General features: G+C 43.3%; 1 protein-coding gene across 1 annotated transcript in view; it reads right to left on the bottom strand.

The window, feature by feature from the left end:
- LOC142968139 (arf-GAP with SH3 domain, ANK repeat and PH domain-containing protein 2-like) overlaps window positions 1-11,009 on the bottom strand; it is a 31,959-nt gene that overhangs the window by 1,994 nt on the left and 18,956 nt on the right. Inside the window, exons 3-6 of the mRNA XM_076107904.1 lie at window positions 8,694-8,839; window positions 7,733-7,807; window positions 2,604-2,653; window positions 93-222 (exon numbers count right to left, since the gene is read on the bottom strand). Coding sequence (XP_075964019.1) covers window positions 93-222; window positions 2,604-2,653; window positions 7,733-7,807; window positions 8,694-8,839 — 401 coding nt within the window. The remainder of the gene's footprint in view (window positions 1-92; window positions 223-2,603; window positions 2,654-7,732; window positions 7,808-8,693; window positions 8,840-11,009) is intronic.

Genomic DNA, 11,009 nt, shown 5'->3' with positions numbered 1-11,009 from the left:
TTTACAATGCATATTGCATTTCACATTGAAGATTCATTATGAATTACTTGTTGACTAACTGTGGTGACATTGTCAGTCATTGGTCGACTAACCTCACACATCTGCAGCTGGAAGAATCTCCTCTCCTTCTCCATCTCCTCGGCGATTTCTGCCCCACTGATTTCCGTCCTGATCATCCCGTGCTGCCTCGCGTGCTCCTTCTTCTCCTTCTCTATCTTGGTGCTGGTAGGAAGTGACATCACAGGGGTCAAAGAGCACACCGCACATCCATGAACGGGGGGGGGGGGTTCATATGCACAGTTGGGTCATTTTAAAGTGGAGGTAATACATGTAGAGATACTTAGGGTTAAGTGTGGGTTTAGGGTTTAAAAGGGAAGGCACAAGCAAACAATATTAGAAAAACAACAGGTTACCTGACAGTCAGTATTTAGGGCTGATTTTTCCCAAAGACCACAAACTCTCCATTCAATATCTCTGAACAGGCAACATACACAGCGGAGGGGAGGCACCAGACCATGCAACAGGGCATTCTTTTCCATATGCTGTTTTTCTGACAGCATATGCAGCAGTTTGTTCCCTATCGGAGAGACGGGACGAGGCCGTCGCTGTCCGCAAGCCGCTCGAGAGCCGTTCAGCCTGGTTCATGTGCATCAAGACAGACTTCACTCCCTCACGTTCGACTGTGCTATCCGTTTGACCTGCAGCTAGGCTCAGCACAATATGTGACGAGACAAATGCATACAAAAAGGTCATTGCACAACTCAACTTTAAAGAGGGAAAAATCAAAGTGGTGGAGCTGCATGAGTCATCTTCTAAAACATATTGTTATAATATAAAAGTATCAACTAGTCATAAAGAAATAGGGTACTAAAGGAAGACATTTATGGGAAATACACGGTATTTGCTTACTTGCAGAGCGTTAGATGAGAACCACATACTGTTGTTTTTACATTTTTGAATGTATGACACAAAGAAGATATAGCATGTTATTAAGTGAGCTTAATCTGTGCTGATAGGCTAGCTGTTGTCTTTGTTTAGGATACAGACTGAAATAGACAACCGTCTCCTGGCTGTAGCTTCATATTTAAGCAAAACTTCGGCCGGTAAGCGAATAAGTGTTTTCCGAATTGTGAAACTATTCCTTGAGTATTCCTTCTCAACTGCTCCCTTTATACCATGATTCATGATGTTACACCACTTTAAAAAAAGAAAAAGAAAAATTATTCTTCTGCATTAGTGCTGTTGCACAATATCTCGTGTCATGTGCCGTTTGGCTGTGCGGAGTGTGCTGTTGTGAAAGAATGCCAACTTTGAGGTTTGTTTGTTTAACGATATCAACGGTGAGTCACCGTGGGGAAAAGACAGTTGTCAGTTTGTTCTCTCTTCATGCTTTTCCAAAAAAATAAAGCAGTTTTGTTTTTCACCAAGATAAAAGTCTTAGACACGGTTGGAAAGCCAGAGACAAATGGCGTAAGTTCCAACAGCCGTTAGTTTTGGTTGTAAATGTGCCATTTTGCCGGTGCATAAAAGCCTAATTTCATGTCATTCACTGCGGGCCTTTGTCAGCACATGAATCTTCAGCCCTGACAGCGTTACAGCATCATCAGAGCTGCGACTAATAGAGAGGCACATGTTCGCCAGGCTTTTTGGCAGCCAGCCAAACTGACAGTTGTTCAACTGATGATCGCGGTAAAAATCCAGTCACTTTCAGTTCTGTCAGTTCAGGAAGTAATTCACCCATATGAGGAAATGAAGACAGAAGAATCTGGAGATCGGTCTGATTTTAGTAATTACAAACACTCTTCCTGAATCAACAGCATTCAAAGTGAGACAACACACTGAAAACTGAATTCAAACGTGGGTTGTCACATGCAAAGAGCTTGCAAACCAAATTAGGGAATCAGAAAGCAATGCTGTGTTGAGACAAAATAATTTATCTTTTTGTGCCTGAGCATTTAAAAACTGCAAACAAGCAGAGAGATCGGAGAAGACCAGAGGATCGTTGACGAGGAAGAGCGGCGAGATACAATTGGGTGTTTGGGTGGTTTTCCCAATCAGGCAGAAAACTGGACTCTATTGATGTCTTCTGTTCTCCATCAATAGAGTCAAATCATAAGAATAAGTCGGGTCGTTCAAAAACAGTCACATAGCATCCGGCTGAACTCTCGATGTCAGGACAAAGCCAGTACTGTCTGACCAGAGAGAGAAGATGTATTACCCTTTCAGTAAAGAATGTCCTTTGCAGCTTGTAAAATATATGAAAGTGCTATAAGATGTCATGTGTTCTTTGCATGCACAATCACGAGGGTCTGACAGTGGAAACGGTGTCTGAGTGTGGAGGTGGAGAAGTGATGGTTATTCACACCATCGAGCACGTGCTAACAGATCATCACAGGGGGGAAGTTAGAGGGGGAGAGCGGTTAGTCGAGACAAGACATACTGCGCATTTCATTTTAACACACTAACTGACAAGTTCAGACGATAGTTTGATCTGCTGAATTGATCAATTCAAACAAATGATCACTGGGTTATGTTGCATCAACCAACAAACTGGTTCCATTTATGGAAAATAAGTAAAAAAGTAGACTCATTAGGTTTCTTACGCTTTTGTTTCGTAGTCCTTCCAGGCTTTGTCGAAAGGCTTTTTCAGATCCTGTGAAAAACAAGCAGAAAGCTTAAATTAATCAACAGAAAATGACTCAACGGCATTTTTTGATATTACAGAAAGCTCTCATGTGGTGAGAGTTTTTTGTCAACTGCTGTTTGCAGAGTAAAGAACTTTTGATATTTGATTCATTGTTTCAATTAAGAGAAAAAAACAAACATAATTTTACATCATCGCAAAGTGAAAACCTTTGGGGTGTCGCTTTGGGCTCTGTGATCTTTGTTTTTTACATTTCAAATACATTTAGGAATAACACCATCATAAGGCCACCAGGAATCACAAAGATCACTCTCACTGCTTACCAACTGTCACATGTTCAGAAAAAACACTTTTCTTTTTCAACCACTAATGAGCAAAGCTATATGCGTGTGTGTGTGTGTGTGCGTGTGTGTGTGTGTGTGTGTGTGTGTGTGTGTGTGTGTGTGTGTGTGTGTTTCAACACGATGTGACTCAGTAAGCTGAATCATCCTCCTCGCAGATGCAAAGCAGCCCTCAGCTGTCTCAGCAGGGAGCAGGGCGAGGCAACTGTGGAGGGTTTTTCTGAAGGCAGGAGCGCGGTGAAATTGTTTCTTGGCATTTGTAGCGCGATCCCTCTGGTCACATCGACAACAGGCAACGCTGATGTCTCATCATCACAGTTGCGCCTTCAACAGCTGCTTGAGCAAGGCGCTTGATTAAACAACACCCCTAACACTGTGGCGCTGATTAAACAGGGATTGTGACAAACAAAAGGAGAGATTACTGGCCGCAATTGGCCGTGTCACTCCCTCGAAAATACAATTCGACCAAATTAATTGTTGCCTGAAACTAGAACACCAAGAAAATCTGCACAACAGCGTGCAACAATAACAACGACTAATCAAGAGAATTATATTACATTTAACTCAAATGTTCTCTTTCCAAAAACCACAGTAAGCACCTGCTGCATCCTGGTATGGACACTATTTAAACCCTAAGCAGCACTCATATCTGGCATTCTGGGCATTTCTGCACATGAATGTGAAAAGCACACATTTTGCTGTTCGGCTGGACAGACAGCTTATGGCTTTAGTGCATTGTTAAAACTCCAGGGACGACTGTGCTCCCGCGGTTGACCTCCGCTTCAACAGCAGAGGGTCAACCCGTTAGCCCACATGATCACGGTCTGGTTCACTGCGCCAAGGACCACTCGGCCATTCAGTCAACCAGCTCAAGGGCAGAAACCACCAGAGGAAAGAGAGCAGAAAAGACAAAAATAAGAAAAAAAAGCTGAACACCAAAGTGATAGAACAAGTCAGTGAAGAAAAAAAAGCCAAAGCAAGTGAGGAAGTCACAAAAAGAATGTACTGTAGGTCAAGAGAGAGCCAGAGAGAAAATAGAGGGTGAGCGGAAGGAAATGTCAGAGCCAGAGAGAGGAGAAAATGGTAACAATGGCTAAAAATACCAGAATCAGGCATCGCTGGGCAGAATAGGCCAAGGCACGGGGCAAATAACTCCGAGAGAGACGAGCGAGCTCTCAGCGTCCTCATTCTGGCTGCATGAATCCAGAGGACGGAGGAGGAATGTCATGCCCTTGACAGGGGCCTCCATTGGCAAATGTATCACCTCTTCCTACCTTCCTACACATGTCCAGGAATAGCACTTCCTGTTGCAGATTCCGCACACCTTTTTCCACTGCAGTAATGAATGGACTTAACCTGGTCAGCAGCACCGAAGGCAGAGTTTAGTTTGGATCTGTAGCACTTGTGGACGTGAACACTTCTAGGGATCAGTAAAAAAAAAAAAAAAAAAAACACTTCCAGTCCAAAGAAATTCAATCTAATATCACAAGAAACCAAGAATTGTTGTCATTTGAAAAATGAATTGAACAATTATCAAAATCGTTGCAGATTAATTCTCTACTTGACGATTGTTAATTGACTGAATATTGCTCTGGATAGTCCACAGGGAGTATTTCAGCGTAGAAAGTATTAAGCAACCAGGACATTTTTACCAGATTTTACCATTTTGTTTTTGTCCTTTTTCATGCCACAAACTAGCGCCGTCATATTAGGAGTGGAGGCAGAAAACTAGGAGACTCGACATCTCAAAACCCGAACAAAAAGACAATTACAATTTAGCTGGACTGACTGAATCTGAATCTGAAACTTCTGCTGTTTGCAAATCCCCGGTTCAGTAACTGTAAAAACTGCTGATGCTGCAGATGTTGTAGTTGATAGCAGAGTGTGCAAACTAATGAGGAAAAGCCTCCATTTGTAATCTGCTCTTATCTAAACTCTCAAACAGCGATCATGAGAAAAGAGTACAGGAGCCCAAAGTCCCCCCCCTCCTCTCACTCCGTACTTACACAAACACAATGGCAACTATCCAGACACTGTAAGAGAACAGTGATAAGCTGATATGACTCATGGTGGGCTAGGATCGCAGACAGAGGACGAGAGGGTCGGCTGCAGGCATGACATCATGCCGGCGTCCATTACGAAAGTCCGCCGTTGGCAGAAATGTTTGGTGGACTCAGCACTTTCCATTTTCCCACCGACTGGAGTGTGTGTTTAACTTCAGTAAAAACACACTACTGGGTCTTCCAGGGACCCCACCCCAGCCTTTTATGCTAGTGCTGCACTAACTGAGCTGTGTCCTGAGTAAAGTTCAATATTCATGTCGCACAAAAGAACACTTCACCTATGAAATACAAATTGCCGTCTGTGGTGAAAGGACCACGGAGTTAGACGAGGTGGAAAATGTTAGATTTTTCTCTGAGTAACAGCAGTGACGGGTTGCTAGGAGGCAGCCCTCTAATCAGCCATTAGCGGCCGCCTCCCTCGGGGTCAGTTCATCGCACTCACTGCCAAAGACGGCACCGGCAGAATATGAACAAGCTCCAGAAGGAACAACGGCCACCACAAAGCCATAAAGTCCTGAGTTAAATCAAACAAGAGGACTGGTGGCTATTTCAGCTGATCACACAGCCGTCAGCATTCAAAGATACCAGATTGCTATTTTATGCATTGAAAGAAAATTTTTATACATAACATATTTTTAGACATGTTTATGCAGAAGAAGCTTCTCAAAAAAGGGTTAATTTAGAGCAATAAACTTGTAAATATAAATGTAGAATACGGACATTTACTCAAGTTGTATTTTGTATATTTTCTCTCAATAGACTAAATACATCCCTCGTGAATGAGATCCATATCAACCCATTACTTCATCCTACTCTCCTTCCTTCTCTCACTGCAGTCTAAACAGCCTTTCATGCAGGTCTGGACTTCTTTCTGCTTCCCCCTCTCCGAACAGGTACTTCCCCCCCGGGAGAGGACAGGAGCGAAGAAGCAGGATAATAACAGAGGAGGAGGAGGGGGAGGAAGACGATGAAGGATACGGGATGGACAAGGGAAAAGCCTTGGGCTGTGGAGGTGAGCAACAGGTTAGGAGACGGGTGCAGCAGTGAACAAAGACAAATGAGAGAAATAAGCCATCATTTCATTTCTAGACGACTCTTTCTCCCACTTCTCCTTTATGTGCTTTATGCGAGTGTGTGTGAGTGTGTGTGTGTGTCCTGGGTTATGAAATAACCGGCAGCTCATTAGCCCCCATGTCACTGGGGTGATGAGAATCATCAGCGGGCTAATGAGCATTAAGTGGGTAAGCATTACAGATGTGACTGGCTGCCAGAGTGAGGAGGTGGGGGGGGGGGGTGACAGAGTGAAGGAGACAAGGAGGGGAAGAACGATGGAGACAGACGAGTGGGGTTAAGAGAGAGACTAAGAAAGGAAATCACCGAATCAGATCGAGGCTGAAAAGAAAAGATCACACTCGAGAGACGAACGTAAAAGTCAAGAGAGAGCCGAGCGATTCAGTGTCACGGGGACAACCAGCCTCATTAGAGAGCCGTCTTAATCGCATCATAGCTCGTTGGAGGCTGCAGCCAATCACGTGTCTGGAGAGGGGAAAGGTCACAGACTGCCACGGACAGTAACAAGTGCTGATTGCATTACAGAGCCGTCTGTCTGGGTTTAGTCCGTTTGGTGGACGCAGATGACCCGACTGGCTGACTAGCGGCCGTGTACTGAACCTCAAGACGTTTTTTTGGTACAGACCGAAATGTGTCTGGAGTATTGGAAACTGTCCTATGGGCTATGGGTTTAAGGCACCATGAACTGTAAAGTCTGGACAAGGAGCACAGTTGCATGTTATTCCCCGTCTTTCTCTACCTTCGGTTCCTGGGATCTCTATACTGTCAGCTCTCTAATAAAAAGGATTGTTTTTAAGGAAAAGTTCTTGTTTGCCTGTTTGTGTTGTGAACTCTGGATCCTTTGTTAAGAGAAAAGAGAAGGATTCTAACAAAAAACATGTTTATATCTTTGAATGTGAGGTATTAAAACACCTTTGCAATTGGTACCGAAACTTAGATATTGTTTCTGCACTAGTATCCAAATATTTCAAACAAGTCCCAAGAGTCCGAGTCTCTCTCAGATAAATCAGATTTGGGTTAGGGTTAGTTTTGGGTAAATGGCCTGTTGGTCAACCTCAAACAATTATTTTTTTGTGTTCGTGTCTTTATTTTGATACCTCGTAGAGACAACTTGGGCTCGGAAGGTTTTAAAGAATCTTTAGACACAAATTCATTCATTTGGATGATAAAATCCCAAATCCTCCATGTGTCACTGGTAATATGTCCACCCTGATGCTCCAACGCAAAACGATGCGATGCTGAATGATTGTGGGCCCCGTGCTAAAACGCTTTCATGCTGAGCGATGGCAAGCAGGTTTTGAATAACTTCCATCATGTTGAGCTATTGCAGGTATCATGCCAATGCTTTAACACACGTCGCTCAGCAATGGGTGAAGCTTTTGATTTTGTCGATTCATGAAGCCGGGTGTATTCTGTCAACTGTTCTATTAACTATCTCGTCTCAACTCTACTATCTCTACTCTATCAGAGCAGCTTGTTAATCCCCTCGACAGCAGAACGTCAAGGTTGGCAGATTAAACTTCACCACATGGATGAACTAGATTCGTCTACACGTTTAGCACTTCCTGTGAGGTAGAGGAGTAACACGATACCGTGCCGGTTTGTTGCCTTACCCCTTTGACTCCCTTCAGGTCTCCTTTCAGCAGGCTGTCCAGAGGAAAGGTGATGATGTTGTTCATGTTTTGGAACTGGAGGAGGGTGAGGAGAGAGACAGATAAGAGTTGAAGGGTTACATCAGAGGATTTAAACCCGCAGGAGACTGAAAGTTACCGAGATGCAACCCTTTTAGTGTGTTGTGTGTGAGTGTGCGCGTGTGTCAAACAGGAAAAGAGCTAAACGATAAAGGTAGGCACTGAAGGTAGAAAGAGTTTTGGTCTCTTGTTTCCTTCAGTAAATGATGGTGACGAGAGGCTAAATAAGCTAAATGAGGGACAATGGGTTACTTATACTTTGCCAAGTTTTTGCTCATCTCTAAAAGTTTTCAAAAATATAAACCAAACCATTATGAGACAAGTAACCTCTGTGTGTGGTGCTGCTCATGTAATCTAGGGAAGCGAGAGCTTGCTAAAGCCGGGAGAGATAACATCTTCACACCCAGGTCAGGCGGCAGCTCATATTTCTTTAATATAAGGTTTTGAGACACCAACATAAAATCCCAAGCTCCTGGTCTCGGGGTGAGTCGATACAGTGTCCAGGGGAAGCGACAGACCTCACATGATGGCGTCAGATTTGTCTAATAAAGCTTTGGCCTCGATACAAAACCTTGGCTTTAACAGATCAGGTTGACTTAGATCCGGCAGATATCTGGTGCTGCAGCGGCTCGCTGGCCCTCTCAATGGAAAAACTAGAGCTACCTCCCCGAGGGCTTCAAGTTCCAGCTGGACTCGGTATGTGTGAGTGTGTGTGAGTGTGTGTGTGTGTTAGGGAACACACACACACACACACACACACTCAAGGAGATACAGACAATTAGGGAGAGGATGAAAATCTTTTTTTTTATCCCAGAAGATTTTACCCAAATCCTTTGACCCACGGATACACACATTTACACACCGCACCGTATAGTTAACTCACCAGGTTCTTGAAGAGCGCAGTGAGCTCCTTGGTGAAGACGGAGAACTTGAGGAAAGCTGAACCCAGATCAGGATCATCTCTGTACACACAGTTTTCTCCAAACTTCTCCAGGGCCTGAGTGTACTGCTCCTCATTCTCTACATGGGCTGGGAAACACACACACACACACACACACACAGGTCAGCTTTGACAGGTTGTCGGAGTCAAACTAAGGGCTTTCGCTCTCTGATCATTTCAAAAGAAAGGCTGAAGACACAGGAGGAAGAAAACTAAAATCAACTGAGTCGGCGCCCAAACTAAACAACCCCCACAGTCAGTTACCAGTCAAGGAGGAAGCCATAAAACCAGCAGTGACGAAGTCTTCAAGCGTGTCTAAAGTCGACTTAATCTAGCACAGGGTAAGGCCTAGAGTGATTCCACTTAATTCACCCCACGCCAGACTGGGTAGCTGATAACAGCTAATGCCACTGGGACAGCGGTGGAGCAAGGGATGGGGCACCGGGGACTGTTGCTATGACAACAGTCACTAAGAGACGTGACGGAGACGACGGCGGGCTGAAGGAAGGATTCGAGGAAAGGGAAGAAAAAGAGGTGTGAACTAAAAGACACCTGCTGCCACATAATGACTCCGCTTTTCATATCTCACACACACACACACACACGAGAGAGATATCCATCACGTTATTAACAGGGGAAAGCTCACTACCTGCCGACCTCCTCACATCAGACAAATCTAATTTAAACCACCGCTGAGCTGGATGATGAAGCTCCTGTGAGACTCAGAGCACAAGTAGAAACATTAGAGTTTTTAACAGCTTCTAGTTTAAAGCACCCGAGAGGGTTCCTTCTACATTACGACTACAGAAGAGACACAAAGTTGCTTATTTAAATAAAACAAACCAATCCCATTTGAATACATATTTACTTAATTTATATAAAACGGAGAGAAACAATAAATCTTGAACTTGACTTATGAAATGACTAAATAAATGGTTATTTAATTGTTCAATAATAACTTTCTGTAGATTATATCTAAATGATTGTTTGAGGTTTTCTAAAATGTACATTACCTGAGATTTACGCCTGAACATTACTAATGTGATGCACTTTATACAGATGTTGGCAAAGAATTATTTGCATTTTAACTGTATTTATTATTTTAATATCGGCTAGTAACATTTAAGAAAACAGAAAGAAAAAGTTTATAACCCAAAACATAGAAATCTCAAAAAAAAAATGATGACGATCGATAAAGGGATGAGTCCATAATCTTTAAGCAAAATGAACCGTCTCCAGCTTCTCAAACCTAAATAACAAGTGGTTTCTTGCATTTTGTTGACAATTAAATCGATTAAACTATTTTTGACTAAGTCCTATTAAACACAGCTTCTGGATCAAAGCAGTGAAATGTGTCGTACGGAGATATAATAAACCGCAATCAGGTGTCGTGTGTCAGACACCAGCCGTCACCACACACACCACACACTGTTTACACAGCAGCTCCAGCTGTGTGGCGGTGGCTCTGGGCCGACAGGGCGGTGGTCTGCTGTTGTTTAAGAAGTGGCACATGAGAGCTCCGTTCAGCGCCGACAAACAGCCCAAAACCACCCCCGGGCTGCTTAGTGAGTTACATGTGTATTCGTTGTAACGTGACCTCACGCATCACGCATGCAGCCTGCAGCACAGAGCAGCTCTGGACCTCGATATTATAGTTCATATAAGTGGGATGGCAGAGAGAGACAGAGGCGGCCTTTTCTTTTAGTTTACACTGTAAACAAAACCTGCTAATGAAGTGCTGCTCTGCATGTTGCCTAAACATCTCCAATACAGCAACCCGGTGTTCAGGGGCTTCCTTACAGAAACAAGGGCTTTGCATGGTTATAAGAGAGTCACTCTAAAAACTACACCCTCTTCTTTAACTTTTTCTTTTCGATTAGTGGCTCCAGACAAACAACAACAACCCTTAAAACAATTTTTACTTGAGACCCCTAATCATCAGTACAACAAAAATAAGCAAAGATTAAAGGACAGACATTTATTGCTTTACTCCCTGTTGATCATCTTGTGATGCCCATAGACTGTATATAAGAAGATGGACGCCTCAGATGTATTTGAGGACCTGCTAAACTCCATCTTTAAAACTATTGAGGCATCTGCAACATGAAACATATTGTTTATTTTACCTAGTCTTCCTAGAGTGCCTTGCCTTTCAGAAAATAACTCATTAAGAGTTCAATTAGCATCTGAGAGCTCCATTCATTTCTTAATTGTAATTTCTGACTTAATTAAAAAATAATTAAATGCTGGGTGTTCATC

Source organism: Anarhichas minor, unplaced genomic scaffold (genome assembly GCF_050575085.1).
Source record: "Anarhichas minor isolate MPS153535 unplaced genomic scaffold, ASM5057508v1 ptg000040l, whole genome shotgun sequence".
Taxonomy (NCBI): domain Eukaryota; kingdom Metazoa; phylum Chordata; class Actinopteri; order Perciformes; family Anarhichadidae; genus Anarhichas; species Anarhichas minor.
The sequence above is the reverse complement of the archived record's forward strand: the minus strand, read 5'-3'. Positions and strand labels throughout refer to the sequence as shown.